Source organism: Muntiacus reevesi, chromosome 1 (assembly GCF_963930625.1).
Source record: "Muntiacus reevesi chromosome 1, mMunRee1.1, whole genome shotgun sequence".
Classification (NCBI taxonomy): Eukaryota; Metazoa; Chordata; class Mammalia; order Artiodactyla; family Cervidae; genus Muntiacus; species Muntiacus reevesi.
In genome coordinates this window covers 11,310,949-11,330,109 of record NC_089249.1, presented here as the reverse complement: position 1 = coordinate 11,330,109, position 19,161 = coordinate 11,310,949, and the positions used below count along the sequence as shown (strand labels likewise).

The window sequence follows — 19,161 nt, the reverse complement described above, 5'->3', positions numbered from 1 at the left end:
CACAGAGGCTTGGCTCTGGCAGTAACCTCTTCTTTTTTGGGCGGGGGGTGGGGGTGGGGTGGAATCAAAGACTCTCTTAACCACCAGTGCCTGACAAATATTCGGTGCTCAGTGAGTGCTGGTTGAGAGCCAAAGCCAACCTGACCTACTCTAAGGAAACTCTCAGGGTTGTAGGAATTAAGACAGCTCCTGTTTTGATATTACTTCATTTGTTAATACTTTAAAACTCAACACTCACTTTACTCCCTTGCTTTCCAATCCCTAATTTCCACTAGTCCTGTTACCAAAAGAGATAACTTAAGGATCACTGAGGGAAAGGTACAAAGTGAACCAGGCAAGAAAATATCCTGGGAAAAATGAAAACATCTGAACTAAAAACTATTTGATAGTTCTGCCTTATAATTTTTAAGAGACTATAGTGAAATCTGTTCATTATTGTTCACAGCACTGTGAAGTTTAGAACCACCCCAAATTGGTTTTCTTTTAATATTTAATCTACACTTAGGAGTTAAAAACATCATCCTTTAGGAGAGAAACCTTCACTCTTAGACACAAGAAAGCATATAGAAGATAGTGAAAAATAACACAAATATGCCTTGTTTGCTGTTGCCTTGATACCTAGGCAAGTTTTCTTTGTTAAACTCTGGCAGAAAGGGAGGACAGAAAAGAAGAAGGAAGCATTCAGGAGAGAAGATAGGTATTTTAACATGTAGAAGAGGACGCAGAATTACCCTGCTCTGAATAGGTGCTGTTCAGTTCCCGGAACAAAGGCGCTATGATCACTGGGAGGTACGGCTTCACCTTGTCTATTCCAAGGTCCATTGCTATGGCTCCGAGAAATTTAAAGATGCATGTTCTCTGAAAGTACAGATCATTTTTCTTTTGTACTTGTAGCTACAGAGTTAACTTAGAAAACAAGGTCTATTTAGGGGCAGATATTATGCTACAGTTCTGGGTTGAAAAGGTTCTAGAGACTTGGGAGGATAGCTAGTATCATTAAAAGAAAAGAAAAGAAAAAAAGACTGCTTTCAGGCATTTTGCATATGCACCACACCTTTAAGGGGTTTCTAGGGGAATAAGCAGCTTCCACTGTTGCAATCCGGGACAGTTTCTGGATCAGCCAGAGCAGTGTGGCTGGCTTGCCGTGCTCTTCCTTCTCATCTGCACATGCCTTGTGTTCTTCCACACCCTCTCTGGCCGTGCCATCACCGAAAACTTCCTGTTCTTCCATGTCTTCTTTTATGTCCCCTTGCTTATCCCCAGAATCAGGTTCCAGTAAATATAAGACTTTGGCTACAAACAACAAATTCTTAACCACCTTACAAAAAAGGGGTGTGGGAGGGGGGGAGAGGGGAAAGGTAAGAATTAGATTCTGATTTTGCAGTAAATATGGCTTGGTAAAGCAGAAGCTAAAACAGCTATCCTACAATTAGACAATAAAAAACTGGTATTCCAATATTCATGAGCAGTCCCTTTTTGTAAAAATTCAGCTTACTCTACAGTGTGTCCAAATCTACTTCCATGTAACTTTTATCCATTTGGCCTACTTTTGTTCTTTAAGGTCCCACTGAGTAATTTCATTCTGGACCATCCATTTATTATTTTTCAAGAGGCTTTCATCCTCATTCCATTAAATTCCTTCCTCTAGTCTTCATAGAAGTAACAATTTTCATTTTTTTGAGCACTGACTAGTTGCTTTGTATACATTCCAATTCAACTTTAAAATATCCCTATCAGGTACTATTGGGCTTTCCAGGTGGCACTAGAATATGCCTGCCAACGTGGAGACTTAAGAGACATGGGTTTGATCCATGGGTCAGGAAGATCCCCTGGAGCAGGAGATGCAACCTGCTCTAGTATTCTTGCCTGGAGAATCCATGGGCAGAGGAACTTAGCAGGCTACAGTCCATGGGGTTGCAAAAAGTCAGACACAACTGAGCACATCAAGTACTGTTATCAACAGAGAAAACCAAGGCAGGCACAGAGTTGCTGAATCTCACCCAAAGACAAAGTGTTCAGCCAGAAGTCAAAGGTCTTTAGAATTCAAGCCCAAGTTCTTGTATACTGAGCCCCTTCTTTCCCACATATCCCATTAAACTAAACTGCCCAGGGGTGGTACTTTCAGTCTTGTAATAATGGACCCATTTATCGAATCCTAATCTTGGGACATCTATGAAATCTCTGGTGTGGGTATTTCACACCTGTTGTGTGAAAGAGGAAACCAAGTCGGTTTTGAACACCTTCACCATCCTGGCTACTCAACAAAGGAGTAGCCAGGAGAGGCTACTGTGTGCCTCTAGAGGAGCTATGTGCCCAAAGTTCCCCCAAATATGGTACTCAGAGTACTACACGCTGTCCAAGACTAGCCTGGCCATCAAGAGTTAATGCCAAGAGTATCACTTCCTTCTGGAAGCTGGGCCTTTGTGAGGATAGTACCAGATTTGAAGGCCTTTGACCCCTTAACAACCACTTCACATTGTTAACTCCAAGATTAAGGTGAACTAAAATCCATAATTTCGTTCATCCTGGGTCAGTATTAGTCAGTCTCTTCCTACCTGTCCTGAGTATGTATGGTTTATCAGCCTCTACTAAAATACATTGTGTGAGACCCCACCCACTGTCCACCTTGGCATGACTTCTTTGGCCTCACTTTGCTATCCATTCCCCCTGCATTGGGAGCACAGTCCTAATCACTGAACCACCAGCAAAGCCCCCCAATGTACCATTTTTATTGGTAATTTTAAACAGAGCCAGGAGTAATCCCAGTATGGACTCCAGAGTCGATTAGATATGTGTGCCTAATTGATCATGTATATAATTGTTTATTTATATTTCATTTAATTCCCCAAGACTTAACTAGGAATAACAAAAACCAAATGTGAGCTTACTCCTATACTGTTGGTAGCATAGGTCCCTTATATTTAACTGGAAGGATTACAATACTTACCTGCTCTCCTAGAGACTGGTCCAAGAATTTGGAGTGCAACTGATGGCAAGAGGCTAGGGAGATACTTTTCATCTGTGAAAAGAAAATGGACATTGGCAGACACAACACAGGGTATTCCTGATTGTTTTTAAAAAACTTCAAGTAACTGTAATAATGCAACTAAGGTAGCAGATTTTTCTCTGAATGACCACCTGCATAGATCTGGAGAAGAAAGGTTCATGAGCAGAAATTAGATGTTCCCTTCTATCTGTCATAAGCATTTTAGCTAAAGGACATGGGGAGAGATAAATCATAATCTTTAGATTACTGGTAGACAACGTTACAACGTTCAAATACTTTCCCTTCCTCTTTTCTTCCATCCTCCCCTCTATCTCCCCTAAGAAAAATCTGTTACCTTAGTTGCACTATTATAGTTACTTGAAATGTACCAAGAGAACATTTCATGCAAAGATGGGCACAATAAAGGACAGAAATGGTATGGACCTAACAGAAGCAGAAGAGATTAAGCAGAAGTGGCAAGAATACACAGAAGAACTGTACAAAAGAGATCTTCATGGCCCAGATAATGACGATGGTGTGATCACTCACCTAGAGCCAGACATCCTGGAACGTGAAGTCAAAGTGGGCCTTAGGAAGCATCACTACAAACAAAGCTAGTGGAGGTGATGGAATTCTAGTTGAGCTACTTCAAATCCTGAAAGATGATGCTGTGAAAGTGCTGCACTCAATAAGCCAGCAAATTTGGAAAACTCAGCAGTGGCCGCAGGACTGGAAAAGGTCAGTTTTCATTCCATTCCCAAAGAAAGGCAATGCCAAAGAATGTTCAGACTACCACATAACTGCACTCATCTCACATGCTAGCAAAGTAATGCTCAAAATTCTCCAAGCCAGGCTTCAACAATACGTGAACCATGAACTTCCAGATGTTCAAGCTGGATTTAGAAAAGGCAGAAGAACCAGAGATTCAATTGTCAACATCTGCTGGATCACAGAAAAAGCAACCGAATTCCAGAAAAACTATTTTTGCTTTATTGACTATGCCAAAGCCTTTGACTGTGTGGATCACAACAAACTGTGGAAAACTCAAGAGATGGGAATACCAGACCACCTGACCTCTTGAGAAATCTGTATGCAGGTCTAGAAGCAACAGTTAGAACCAGACATGGAACAACAGACTGGTTCCACATTGGGAAAGGAGTATGTCAAGGCTGTATATTGTCACCCTGCTTATTTAACTGATATACAGAGTACATCATGTGAAATGCTGGGCTGGATGAAGCACAAGCTGCAATCAAGTTTACTGGCAGAAATCTCAATAACTTCAGATATGCAGATGACACCACCCTTATGGCAGAAAGGGAAGAAGAACTAAAGAGCCTCTTGATGAAAGTGAAAGAGGAGAGTGAAAAAGTTGGCTTAAAGCTCAACATTCAGAAAACTAAGATCATGGCATCCAGTCCCATCACTTCATGGCAAATAGATGGGGAAACACTGGAAACAGTGGCAGACTTTATTTCTTGGGGCTCCAAAATCACTGCAGATGGTGACTGCAGCCGTGAAATTAAAAGACACTTGCTTCTTGGAAGAAAAACTAAGACGAACCTAGACAGCATATCAAAAAGCAGAGACATTACTTTGCCAACAAAGGTTCATCTTGTCAAAGCTATGGCTTTTCCAGTAGTCATGTATGGATGTGAGAGTTGGACTATAAAGAAAGCCGAGAGCTGAAGAATTGATGCTTTTGAACTGTGGTGTTGGAGAAGACTCTTGAGAGTGCCTTGGACTGCAAGGAGATCCAACCAGTCCATCCTAAAGGAAATCAGTCCTGAATATTCATTGGAAGGAGTGATGTTGAAGCTGAAACTCCAGTACTCTGGCCACCTGATGTGAAGAACTGACTCATTTGAAAAGACTCTGATGCTGGAAAAGACTGAAGGCAGGAGGAAAAGGGGACGTCAGAGGAAGAGATGGCTGGATGGCATCACCAACTCAATGGACATGAGTTTGAGTAAACTCTGGGAGTTGGTGATGGACAGGGGGGCCTGGCGTGCTGCAGTCCATGGGGTCACAAAGAGTCTGACACGACTGAGTGACTGAACTGAACTGATCCTTTACTCATTCAATGTTTATGGCGTTCCCACTATAAGCCAGGTGTCATGCTAGGCCCTAAGACATGGGAGACAGATATAACATGGTCCCTGCCTAACACTTTCATGAACATGATGATCTCATTGAGGCATCAACAAGGTTATGAAGAAGGCACGACAGACAATATCTTACTTTCCATCACTGATAACTTAAATATGTAATGGAGGATAAATATGCTAAATAAGCAAATAAAAAAATCTGATTCGTAGTCTAAAATTTTTCTTCAAAAAACTTTTGCCTTGAGGGTGACCCCTCTCTAGTGGTGTGGATCCACATGTGCATCAGGTTGTTGACGAAGAGTTCCTCCCAAGGGCCAACCCCAAGATAGTAACATGAACCAGAATGAATACCTCACGAAGATGAGGGAAGGAAAAGGTGTTAGAGGAAACTTACCTTTTGCTCAAGGTCAGTTGTTAGGAAGCGGATTGCGACAGGTTCCGAGACTTTCTTTTTAGTTTTTTTGACATGCTGTTTCCTGATAAGTTCCTCAGGTTGGCAAGAGGCAAAGAGCAATCCAAAAATTTGGGCTGCTGTGAGCCACACCCAGCTGTGTGGGTATCTCAAGTGGGCGTGCACGTGACCTGACGGAGCCAAAACACATTCTCAGACGTCTCAAGGCTTTCCTGACTCTGTGGTGGTGAGCACAACTAATGTAGGCATTTCTTGAGTATCTATTATGTGCCTGAATTTAGGAACCAAAGATGAACAAAATAGTCCCTGCTTCTCAGAAGTGAGGTGAAGACTGAAGTAACTAGAGAACCAACTCCTACCATGGGAAATGACATGAGAAGAGAGATCTGAGGAAGCCTAAAAACAGGCCAGTTTCACAAGAACTTAGCTTCAGATTCAAGGAGGTAAGGTAGCATTAACAACTGCAATTTCAAGTTAAAATTAATATAAATATATATATGGGTACACACTCGTTTCTCCTAACTGCTGAAATTGGTGGCACCAAGGAGCTGACTGGAAAGGTATCATTTATTGAGGCATTCTGTGTGCCAGCCATAAGCTAAGGGTGTTACACATATTAGCTCATTTAGACCTCACAACAGTTCTGTGAGGTTGGAATTGTTATTCCCAGTTTATAGTTCCAGAGGGGGTTAAGTAATGTGCCAAGCTGTAAGAGGCAGAACCAAGCCTGGCCCCAAACTCAATGTGGCCCCAAAGCTCATATCCTTCAATATGACCTCTTAAAGGATCTTCACTGTGCACCCTTAAAGCTCATACCCTTATGCTCCTCTCAGGGCCACTCTCCATATACCACACTTGGGAATTACAATAGAAAAGCCTTGTGTTGGGGAACAGGACTAAAATTTTGAATGATCCATGTCATATCTGAATTTTAGTCTATGTTATATTTCATAAAGATGGTTTTACTTTTTTTTTATTCAAGCAAAATTCACTTTGTGTTTTTTTGCTTATTTTTATTTATTATTATTTTTTTTCATTTATTTTTTATATGAACCTTTGTAATACCTCAAAGGAGCCATACCAGAGTAGGTTATACAGTAACTTAGTAACTGGATTATTTTTCTCATAAAATCATGAGTTCTCTTGAAACAAATGGTTATTTAAAGCATTCACTGCAGTGTCTATTTCCTAGTATTTAGTTTTGATTAATCAAAGCTAAAATGTTAAATTAATAATTCTAGGATCTTATTTTTTATTTAAAGAGTGTTACATAACAAATATTCCTATAGCAATGAAATGATTTCGTAAATTAGGGCACATTTACACACAATGGATTATTTATAGCCAATTAGAAGGATATCTACTAAATATGTTATATATAATATGCTTACTTAAATATAAACAGGATATAAAAGTTTATATGGAATTAGGCAACCTCATAAAAACTCTATGGCTATTTGACAAAAGGAAGACTGGATGGAAATGTGTAACAAGTAAGTAGCAAGGAGGACTTTGGGAAACTTCTTCCTTTCTTTTACTCCTCCATAATTAACATAAATTGGTGGCCCAGTGGTAAGGAATCCATGTGTGATGCAGGAGACACAGGTTTGATCCCTGGGTCAGGAAGATCCCCTGGAGAAGGAAATGGCAACCCTCTCCAGTATTCTTACCTGGGAAATCTCATAGACATAGTAGCAGCCTGGAGGGCTACAGTCCATGGGGTCACAAGAGTCAGACAATACTTAGCAACTAAACAATAATTAACATAATTAATTTTTCATTTATAAATGAAATATATTATTTATGAGATTATATAATTTGCTTTTTCTCCCAGAAAAAAATACTTTCACTGTAATCAATCTGAAAGGCCTTTTAAATCTTTTTCTTATGAACTTTCCCCCTGATATTATATATTTCTAATGTGTTTATTTTTAAAGAAAAAGGAAATACTCACTCCAGATTCTACTCAGAGTTTCAGAGGGCTTGGTAAACTGAATGATATTACATTCCTTGATGAGTTTACTTATCAGTACAAGAAAGCTGAACAGAAGGCGATCTGCAGCTTTTTCTTCAGTCTCTTCCATGATCTAAAAGTAGGAAGAATGTTAAATTAATTAAGACAATAATTTCAAAGTATTTTATGGACATTTTTACTCCAGGATGTACATCTATAGCAGGGTTTCTCAAGCACAACACTGCTGACATTTTGGTCAGGTAATTCTTTGCTTTGGGGGACTGTGCTGTGCATTAGAGGATGTTTACCAATACTCCTGGCATCTACCCATTAGATGACAGTAATGCCCTTCTGTCCTCCAGCTGTGACAACCAAAACTGTCTCCAAATACTGCTAAATGTCCCCGAGGGGCTTATGGGATTTTGATCATCATACACTATGGAAGATAACTTACTTTAATCTTCATTTCATAAAAGATGATAGAACTGCACTGAGTTCTTACTTTTAGTAATAAAAAAAAATTTTTGACACAAATATTTAACCTGTTAGCTATACTACCTCAAGTAAAACTACAAAAATAAGCAACACTTTTACTCCGTAACAAATAACTTACATCTGTAAAGTTTTCAGGATCAACCTCCTTTTCAATCACAGGGAGAACAATTCCAAGTCTTCTCTCAAAATTGACTCCTTCACTTTCCGCAAAGAAGCCACAGATCAGGGCAGCTAGTTGTCGATTTAAGCGCTACAGAAAATAAAACCATCACAAGACAATAAACTTGGGAGGCTGTTTCCAAAACTGAAATGAAGGTGGTTATGACTCTGTCCTCAATAGTTCTTTATGATACCAGAAGTCAACAGGATGTGGATTTTTGGTAGCTAACATGAAAAATACAAAGAAATCTTCATCTCCCTAGAACAAAATTTTTAAAAATTGGTATTCATGATTATCCATTGAAAAGCGTTCCAGGCCCCCTGCCCAAAATCCCATTCTGATTTTAAAGCCAGTGTTAAGTTATGATGTGTTGTTTGTATTCCACAAAGATGGGCCAGTGATGATGGTGCTAGATTTAGCAAGTTGATACAATTATTGGCAAGAAATACATTCTATAAATTGTATAAGCAGATATTCACCAATGGGGATGAATTGGAAACAAAGATATCAATGGAAATTGGTTATATAAATTACAATACATTCATGTAGTGGAGTTAACTGGGTAACACTGACCATGTTGTAGGAATACAGGTGATTTTTATGTTATTCTCTACTATGTTATTCTCTATTTGTTACTCTATAACTTCTTATATTTTCTAAAATTTTCCTACAAGCATATATTATTACCATAATCAAATAAAAACAATAAAGCTACTTGGGAAAAACTAATTCAACAATGTATAATATGCATTCTTAAAGTATAAACACCAAAAGCTCAGCATTTTCTTTGCAGTATGACTATAAGCAACCCTGACCTTCTTTGCCCCAAACCAGGTGGTAACCATATCGAAGAGCCAATCTTTCTTCTCAAGGCTGATTTTACTGAGTAAGGATTTGATTGCCATGGACGCCATCTTCTTACACATGGCAGAGTCATCGTTCACCATCATGAGACAGAGAGGAATAAAGAACATCCCACAGTTCTCATGGAGCAGTCCCTAAAAGAAAACAGACACTTATGAGCACGGTGAGACCAGAGTTCTCACGTATGTCCTACAAAAGGAGGCCCAAGGCTCCCAGAAGCCACAGCTAACAGAGTCTGTCTCCCTGATTCACAGTACCTGAGGGAACGTGTCAAAGAGATAAGCAATCATTTCCAAGGCGGACTCTCTCCCGGTCTCATGTTCATAACTAGGGTAAGAACATCAGAAGGACTTGTTAGTAACTTTAAAATTGACCAATAATTATTTTTAAGAATTTAAAATATTGCCTCAATGTGCCAGTCTATTTCTTAAAAAGTGGGAAAAACCTCCATTCTCCCAACTTTAATACAGGTACTTATCAGGCTACTTTGCAGTTTAAAATATAATTGTTAGATTTTTAGTGTTCTCCCAAGCAGACTTTAAGGACAACTGATAATCAGACTGAACTGAAAAGCAGCTTACAGAATTGCTCTATGAAGCCATATACAGTGCTTGGCAATCAAGCCAGTGGCTCACAGGATAACACCCTGGGAAAATGTGCCATTATGTTTTGACTTTGCCCTTTTCAAGACAGCCCACACATTAAAAGGAGAAGGAACTACCCCCCCACTACCTTGCATGGTTTATGACTCCAACTTACTTCAGCTGAGCGAGCATGAATTCCAAGTTTGGTCGCAGTTTGTCACCCAGAGGATAGTCAAGAATGTATTTCAGAAAAACCTGGAGACAGAAATCACACAAGAGAGTATTTGGAGTCCGTCTCTCCAGGATTCCCTTTTCCTGACCTGCTTTCTGGGACACACGGGTAGGCTACAAATAGCAGGGTGATCATTAGGTGAAGCCCACCTCCTGAGTCAGTAACTGTGCCTCTCCCGTCTCTGCCCACCTCACTTCCTCAGGTCCCGCCTGGTGAAGAGCCAAGTCCTGGCCCACCGTGAGCCTGGCTGCTTAGAGCTCCGAACCCCAGCTCACACCCTGGCAGCTCCTCACTCTGAAAGGAGGCTTTGGTGAGCTGAGTGTGGACTGTGGCTCACCCTACATTTCCCCTGAAGTGAGAAGAGCAGTAACAGCAATAGTAACAGTGATAATAACCACTGCACTCACTGAATGCCCTGTGTGTGCCACGCACGGGGTGAAGTGTTGCTCAGCTGGTTTTCATGCTCCCTTGGGCAGCAGATGTGACCCCTTTTACAGATAGGAGAATGGAACAGGCACAGAAGCTAAGTAACTTGCGCAGGTGGTGGTCCCAGAACCCCATGACTAGGGTGTCCACATCCAAAGGCTCTCCTTTCAGAGCCTCCAAACTGCTGCATCATTCCGCTTCCTTTATTAATAAGCTGTGAGAACTAGGCACATCATTAACCTTTCCAAAGCCTGTTTTTCCCTCGACCATAAAGCGGTGGTGCTGTTTCCTTTGAAGGAAAGTTACCAACAGAGGCTTCGTATGTAAAGTGCCGGGTGTGCAGCTAGTGCTTAATAAACAGCACCTGGCCCTCCTGCTTCCTAAATAAGTTAACTTCCTCTGAATATAGCCTCAGCAGCCCAGGCCCTCCTTTAACTCCGAGTTCATATTTCCAATTCAGAACCTTCTATTTCCTGTGTTGATATGTGGTCATATATCAGGACAGATTTTTATGAAAACAAACCTGCTAATGTCATTCCTCGGCCTACTGATTTCAATGACTTTTTGTTATTCTTAGAACAAAGCCCTAAATATTTAACAAGACTACAAGGTCTTGCCATATCTGGCACCCTCCCCTCTCATTCACCTTCAACAAGCTAAGCTCTTACCTACCTCAAGGCTCATCTTCCAGCCTGCAAGGCTAAGCCTTATTTCTTCCTTCAAATTCTGCTTACATGCCAATCCTCAGGAAAGCTTTCCCTCACTGTTCCACTAAGGTGGTCTTCCACTGTGCCATATGTTCTTCCATATTTTGTAAATTTTAAGAAGCACAGTTTTCTACATTTTAACGTATCAGACTGAAATTGAGATATCTTACAATGAATGGCATCATACCACTATGTCAAAGTTTTTTCTTTCTCTGAGATATGTAAGTAATGGTGTGTCTTTAAGTGATGAAATAGAAATATGACAGTATTGTTTTCCTCAGGGAACTTACAATGACTGTAATTAAATAATCATTCATGGGATTTCTTTTTTTTTTTTTCATTCGTGGGATTTCTGCTTTGTGCGTGTCTGCTATAGGACAGATAGGGACTCTGAGTGGACCACCATATGGAAATCTTTCTTGCAGGTTATCATGCTGCAAAGACAAATGTATTTCTTCATCCATCTGAAATATGCCACATAAGGGCTATACTCAAAATGCTCCTTATACTGAAAAATGGCCTGTACTTGGTATGTGAATGGGCTCCTGAGTCTCAAACAACAGCATGACACAAAGTCTTCAGAATTCAAGCAGTGTTGACATCTCTACCTAAAAACCAAACAGAGAAGGCAGGCCAGACCCTTGCCACGGGAAAAACTTCTCTCCACAAACCTGTCTGCACTGGACCCTGGCAGGTTCGCTTTGTGCAGAGATTGCCAGCTTGGATACTTTCCGCATGACATCATCAATTTCTGGAACCAACAACTTTCTTGATAAAATGGCCTGAAACACAAAATGAGAAGACATACTCGTTTCATGTTTTACTGCAAATGGCCTCTTGCTTACTAAGCCGACCTGATGTTCAAGTAGCCTCAGGCAGTTTTCAAATATAGTGAAAGTATCTCCAAAAGGAAAAAAATATAAGCTTAAAAAAATGGTTATAATGGTCAATTTTATGAAATGTACAAGTAAAGTACCTGCCTTTGTATAGAATTCCCTGAAGTTCAATATAGACCTCACATTTAAACATTTTAGTGAGGGTGGGATGTTTAGAGAGAACAGCATCAAAACATGTATATTATCTAGGGTGAAACAGATCACCAGCCCAGGTTGGATGCATGAAACAAGTGCTCGGGGCTGGTGCACTGGGAAGACCCAGAGGGATGGGGTGGGGAGGGAGGTGGGAGGGGGGATCGGGAAGGGGAACACATGTAAATCCATGGCTGATTCATGTCAATGTATGGCAAAAACCACTACAATATTGTAAAGTAATTAGCCTCCAACTAATAAAAATAAATGGAAAAAAAAATTTTAGTAAGTAGATATGTTACCTTATAATTAATCAAAAAATAATAATCTTTATAAGAACTATCTACAGCTAGTCAGAGCACTCTGTTCCATGTAATTCTAAATATCTGACACGAGGCTCGTACACTGCACAACCCAACAACCTGGTGATGCCATACCTTCAGAAGACCAAATGCAGTGGCTTGTCTTGTAGTATCATAGATGTCCTCCTCAGCATATGCTAGTAGAACCTGAAGCTGCTTTTGAGTTATCTGGTACGACTTCACTTTCTTCACGAGTATGGTCACACACTGCAAGGCAACAACAGTGAGGTTAACAGAGCATCTCACAGACCAGCATCCAGTGGAATGAGGAGGACTCAATACAACAGCAATGTTTTTTCACACAGTATACTAACACTCTGGCCTTACCAAACTAGTCTGGAAGAAATTTTGACCAAGACCATAAAGGATGATGAGGAAAATGCACTATGTTGCTAGTCTTGGTCCCGGCTTTTTCTGAGTGCATGTGAAAACATCTCACCTTGAAGCAATTTACCACCAGGTGGAAGTTCTGGCCCCTGGCAGCCCCAAGCTTTGCGTAGTCCTTCAGCAGAATGAAAAGGTGCTTTGTCAGCTGTTCTGCTTTTGTGCCTATAGACGGCAGGGGGAACCTCAAGATCCAGATCAGGCACTGCAAAGCACCTGTGATCACCTGAAAAACAAAAAAAAGAAAAAGCCAATCAACTGATGAAGTGACCAAACTCAGTAACCCAGCACCCGAGGCTGTGCAGACTCTGGGCCATCGAGTTGAAGGAATGAAGTGCTCTGTCAGTCTACTAAGGAAGCACTATGCCCGAAGTGTCAGAGTAAGATAAGGAAGTTTCCTCTTTCCTGCTGGAGAAGCTTAACTGCTTCTCCACACAATGGAAGGTACAGCCCAAACAAGGGAGAAAAGGTGCTCACTCATCACATTCTTAACCCACTATGTAAATGATTAGATGGGCTGGCTAATTTTAGCATTTCTTTTTTTGAAAATCACATTATAAATGCCTTTCCAATTTTCTGGAATGGTTCTTTCATGTAATCCATTCTTATTGAGCTTATATTATGTCACAAGAGACTCTACAGAGTGTTAGAAATACAATAAAACGGATGCCATTCTGCCATTTAAAGAACAGATAGCTGACTCAGAAAATTTGATATAGTTATGTGGAGTGCCAAAGATAAGAGAAATGTGCTGGGATCAAGTGACTACAAAAGGATCCCTGAACCTTCGAGATTATCTAGACCAGCTGGTTGACTTGGCTCAGCTCTACCCAATAGACACCTACACTCTGATTGCTGGAACGGCCTTATGGGTCTGGATCAGATGAAGACAGAGGAAAGAGCTTAAGAGTCACAAAACCAAGGCTTCAATCCCAGATCTGCAGCTTATTACCTGTTTGACTGCAGAGATGTTCCTTTACCTCCTGGCACCTTTACTGTGAAACACGCCATCTGACAAGGTTGGCAAGGTGTGGGCTTTGGAGTCTGACAGACTGAGGCTCACATCCTAGATCTGTCATAGGTGACAAGTCACTTAGCTAAAGGCCTGGAGTTCTCATATTTGAAGTAGAAGCATTAATAGTGTACGCTGCATGGGCTGTTGTGAGGAATCACGGCAGTGAGCAGTAGTGACAAGGAGAAGGAGATGACCCACTGCCCTGGGGACAGCACCTCTTGCCCTCGGGAAGCTGTGAGGATCAAACGAAACCACTAACGTACCTAGAAGAGCTTTTCTTGGCCTCACTGAATGGCATGCAGACCTTCCCAACCAGGGGTTGAACCTGTGACCCTTGCATTGGAAGCACGGGGTCTTAACCACTAAACCATCAGGGAAGTGCCTTAGAAGGGCTTTTGTAATTATTAAGGGTTCTCCATTATTATTAAGTTGCTGTTAAGGGAGCGATTCAATGCAGGGAACAGAGGTGGTTCATGTTGTTGTAAATCTCTTTAAACACTTAACCACCCTGTGAAGCACGAGCCTAGAAATAAGCTTTGTATTCTGCACGACACAGGCCCTGTGATGCAACAGACTCTCACCTTCACGTCCACGGAGCCCAGGCAGTCTACGAGGAGAGACACAAAGGGGTCCAACATCTCCATGACATTTTCACCTGAAGACTTGATCTTGGAGGTCTTCAGACTAAGGTGCAACAGCTAGAAGTTTTAAAAAGATACTTCATGTTAGTTGGGCATAAGAATGAGGTTAAGGTGAAATGATTTTGAGGGACTAATGTGAAAAGTTAAGACACTTCTATTTGAAATCATAAGAAGTGCAAAGAAAAGGGAACCACCTGGGAGAGAGTCTCAGTAAATGGAGAAGGTGGGAGCTCACCCTGAGCTCACCCTGCAGCTGAGATTCGACGTTCATTTACCAAATGCTTATTGCTCAGCATCTACTTTGATTCTATGCACTGGCCCAGCATGAAGGATGTGGCAATAAACCAAGATGGGCAGAGTCCTTGCCCTGATGTCTCTTGGCCAGGATGACAGACTCTAGCAAATAATTCACTATAAAAGGAGGGTGCTTTGAGAGTTCTGTGGGGACCTGGGCAGAGGGAGGAATAGATGGTGAGGTACTGGGGTGGGAAAAGTGAGGGACTCTGGAGAACTGAAGGGAAGCCCTGCATCCAGTGTGAGGCTATTCCCCTGTGGCCCAAAGGAAAGACACGGCTCTCTCCTGGGAAAAGGGGAGCCAATGAAGGATGAAAAGAAATACATACAGTAAAATGATCAAATTCGTGTTTTTAAAACCTCACCATCTTTTAAAAAAATTTAAGAGTAGTTCAGAGGTACAAACTCATAGGCAAAGCAACAGTGAAAGCACTGTAAATATTAGGTCAGAATCACTAATTCTGAGAAAGTTCTATCATCAAAGTAAGTAACAAATAGTAAATGGACCAATGCACCTTAAAACGAATTCCGTAACTGATGGTAAAAAGCGTTTCCCGTGGAAATGTGCAGCACTGGAGACTCAGCAGAAGATTAAAGGGCACAGACTCCCTGTGGGCAGCAAGGCTCACTTAAGGTTCATTCTTACCCGAAGCCCAGACTCAACAAATATGTGCATGTTGGTTTTCTTGCTCACGACAGCTTTCTGTCCGCCTCGAACTGGAGCTGGGGGGAGCAGAAGACAGCTCTGGGGTGGCAGGCGTGGATCTGGTGCAGGGGTTGCTGGATTTCTATCAATCAAATGGAATGAAAACCAGTGGAGACAAACACATTGTAAGCTGCATCCCCAGAAGCTACTGTGTCTCCTTCTTGTGAGGAGTGTCCAGCACCAAATAATGTGCTGTGAGGCTTTTCTCCCTTAACCACGAGACACAGAAGGGATGATCAGGTTGCTGATCAAAGTTTCTAGAGCCCCAGAAGGTCAGAGGGCTGAACGCACGTCTAAGTTAAAATGAACAGCAAAGGGATGCTCCCTTTGATTTCTGAAAGCAAACGCCAAGGAGTCTTTCTTAGAACACCCCAGAAGCAAAATCCAAAAAAAGTTCACAAATAAGGTATTTAAAAATCTCTGGAGGTCTAAGACTCTGTTTGGTCAGTACAAGAAGTATTTATTTAAAATCTACCCTAACTTGGATTGAATAAATAGCTAAAAAGTGGTGTCAGAGAAATGTTAAAATAATCGGTTGCCTTCACAGCTACTTCACTCAGCAGAAAAATAATCTTGTGTTGACATGTATCACTTGTAAGGACCTCAGTCCGAATACCACAAAGTAGTACCATCTCACAGCTCAGATAAATATACTCTTTTTTTTTTCTTTTACTAAAACCAGTTATTAAATGAACCCACTTAGGATGCTGAGGATTGAATGGCTTATTTGAAGCGAGCACCTAAGGATAGTTGCTTTTTTCAAACTTACTTTTCTTTCTGTGTTAACAGGGGGAGATTTTCGCTGACCAAACCATAACTAAGCAACAGAATGGATTCTGCTGTCATTTCCTGGTTTACAAGTAATCCTGCTATGATTCGGCGTAAGGTTTCGTGAACTTTCCGGGCCAGTTTTAAGCTTGTGGTATTTTGCAAGATCTAAAGGCAAACACAAATACACGCTGAGGTGACAGAACTGTATTTTGATTTGTTATAACAGTATTTTCTTTTATATATTATTTCTAAAATATGGTTTTTCCTAATTAAAAATGACACATTCTTAATGAAATTTCAAATATAAGAATAACATAAAATCAAATTTACCCATGACCTCAACCCCAGAAGTAATCACTGCCACTAGTGTATGCCTCTGGGGATTTTGGGCCTCCTCTGTCTTCTCTTTGCTGTTGAGGTCCGGGCACGGGGCTGGAGATAGGATGTGACACTTGGAAGGAGCCAGCCTTCCAAGTGCATCAGATGGGGTGGTTTACAGACAAGCACATATATATCAACACCACGCAGTCACTCCTCGCAGGCAACCGCGCTAATGAAGACACATGACGGCCAAGCCACAGGGCTGGGTATCAGGTACTGGGCCAAATCAGAGGAACTTAATGGGCGCTCAGCACCATCACCCCAGGAAAATCCTCAGCGCCTCACAGCTAGTCCTCTGCACAGGACATGGTATTACATTACCTTGCAGGGACTTGATAATTTACATGGAAAACATGTGTGCTTTGTCGACTTTTTTATCTTAAAAACATATCTAACAATCTTAGATCAGACTCAGATAAGCTAAATGTATCTTAGGAACAATTAGGACTTACATGGAATTAGTTAATTTACGTCATTAGATAGGGATTTTTGCTCTAGGTTTAGTATGTAAAACTGTAATAAAGTGAATTAATAATGCTTGCTGAATGTTCACCCTTGCAACAGGCATAGCGAGCACTCTGAAGGCAGGTAAATTATAGTCCCTGCCCAGTAGGAGGCAGAATGAAAATGGAAAGAATGTGAACTTTGAAATTCCAGCTTCAGAAATATCTGGCATGAAATCCTGGCTTTTCTCCTTATTCATGTTCCTTTCTGCCTGTTTGAGCCTGAACTTTCTCATGTGTCAGATGGAAGCACTGTCAATCTCAGGGATGGCTGTGCAGATCAGAAGTAATGAAGCACAGTGCTAAGAACACTGATGTGTTCCAAAAATGCCAGTGCACGTGCTCTTGGCAGTCTGGGAGCAGCAGTCTCACTCCAAAGGCTATTCTTAGTTACTGATGGGACTCAGCTATGTAATTCACCTATAATTCAATTCTTGTTGCCTTTTCTTTTGCATCTCATGGTTTACATCTGACTCCTGGATCAGAATACCCATCTCAGGATTGTCAGACACATGGTATGGGTGTTCTTAGTACTAAAGTGAATCATGATGTTCAAGGTTCTTTTCAAGAACTCAAGATACTGAAAGGTGGTGATTTCCTATATTACATTCAAGTCCTTACCTCTTTTAGTGGAAGGATAAGTTTGGTAACCTGATCTTTTCCTACAAACTTGCCCAAGATTTCGTAAGAATCATAACTCTTGCTTCTTCGTGCCTCCATGACTTTGGAGAGGATCTGCTTTACTTCCTTCTCCTCAGCAACAGCACCAAACAACTCATGGTTAAAAACCTTTAAAAGGAAAAAAATAAAAAATCTTTAAAAGAAAAAAGCTAAATGGTAATTATGTACACTCAAGCAAGATATGCAAACATAAGCAGTCTCAAAAAATGCATGATCTGTTGAAGTCAAGGAAAGCATATTGGACTGGATTAAAATTAGACAATAGAAATTTCTATTAGATTTCACTTTTTTCAGTGTAGCTTGGAGACAAATTACAGAAACACTTAGATGTTTATACCAATGAAAGACGAAAGAATACTACATAGACTTACATATATAATTATATAATACACATATAGGGACTTTTTTGATATTACCAAAAAGTAGCTTAATTTCCCTTTTTTCCACTATTAGACATACAGTTGTGGTGAGTATACATTTGTATAAACCCAGATCACACACCTGATTATATCAATGCAGGACCTACAGCAGGGCACCCATCTCATGTCACTTGAAACTCAGCTTTTTAAACCTTTGCCAGCCAAAGAGGTGAGACAGTACATTATTTTCATGTTTCATATTTACTAATATGTTTATATGTTTGTTTATAGGCTATTATTGTGTCTTATTTTATGAAATGATTTGTGTTTTGAACTCTTAAAAAAAAATTAGAATTCCTTTCTCTAAATCTTACCTCAATCATTATATCCAAACAAGAGTCCAAACTCCCGACTTGTAGCTTGCTGGCGAGGCCTTGCAGCAACATGTAGACAGTGAAAGTCAGCACATGGACCTGAAGTGAGATGTATGAGAAGAGTATGGACGGTCAGGGACACCACAGTAGGAAGAACAAGATCCAGGAGGACTGCAAAGGGTACACTCTGATTATATACCTGTCAGCACTGCAGGAAGCTTTGCTAAACAACACATACTTATATCAGTGTCTAAAGTCCTTTAGCCAAATGGTCTTTTTGTAGAAAAAACGCTCAGAAACACATCACATGCACAGGGTCTATCACTGACTAAATCAGGCCAATCATTTATAAAGAACAGCATGCATGATAATACGCTTCAGTCGTGTCAGACTCTTCGTGACCCTATGGAACCCAGTAGGCTCCTTTGTCCATCAGATTCTCCAGGCAAGAATACTGGAGTGGGTTGCCAGGCCTTCGTCCAGGGGATCTTCCCAACCCAGGGCTTGAACCCTGGTCTCTAATGTCTCCTGCATTGGTAGGAGAGTTCTTTACTATTAGCACCACCTAGGAAGTCCATAAAGAATAGCACAAGTCTTGAACTTTTAAAAACCAACCTCTGAATTAAGGAGCCTACATGAAGAAAACAAGTTTCTGCCCTTAATAGTGATCACACCTAGCATTCCTTAGAGCTTACTATGGGCTAGACACTGTATTACTACCCACATGTACTATA

The 19,161-nt window shown here is 40.8% G+C and overlaps 1 protein-coding gene across 1 annotated transcript in view; it reads right to left on the bottom strand.

The window, feature by feature from the left end:
• Positions 1 to 19,161, bottom strand: part of UTP20 (UTP20 small subunit processome component) — a 90,209-nt gene that overhangs the window by 1,094 nt on the left and 69,954 nt on the right. The window contains exons 44-60 of the mRNA XM_065937618.1: positions 18,428 to 18,526; positions 17,635 to 17,802; positions 16,128 to 16,294; positions 15,299 to 15,440; positions 14,299 to 14,415; positions 12,758 to 12,928; positions 12,394 to 12,525; positions 11,600 to 11,710; positions 9,739 to 9,818; positions 9,237 to 9,306; positions 8,931 to 9,113; positions 8,074 to 8,205; positions 7,461 to 7,593; positions 5,489 to 5,676; positions 2,948 to 3,019; positions 1,055 to 1,318; positions 732 to 858 (exon numbers count right to left, since the gene is read on the bottom strand). Coding sequence (XP_065793690.1) covers positions 732 to 858; positions 1,055 to 1,318; positions 2,948 to 3,019; positions 5,489 to 5,676; positions 7,461 to 7,593; positions 8,074 to 8,205; positions 8,931 to 9,113; positions 9,237 to 9,306; positions 9,739 to 9,818; positions 11,600 to 11,710; positions 12,394 to 12,525; positions 12,758 to 12,928; positions 14,299 to 14,415; positions 15,299 to 15,440; positions 16,128 to 16,294; positions 17,635 to 17,802; positions 18,428 to 18,526 — 2,356 coding nt within the window. The remainder of the gene's footprint in view (positions 1 to 731; positions 859 to 1,054; positions 1,319 to 2,947; positions 3,020 to 5,488; positions 5,677 to 7,460; positions 7,594 to 8,073; positions 8,206 to 8,930; positions 9,114 to 9,236; positions 9,307 to 9,738; positions 9,819 to 11,599; positions 11,711 to 12,393; positions 12,526 to 12,757; positions 12,929 to 14,298; positions 14,416 to 15,298; positions 15,441 to 16,127; positions 16,295 to 17,634; positions 17,803 to 18,427; positions 18,527 to 19,161) is intronic.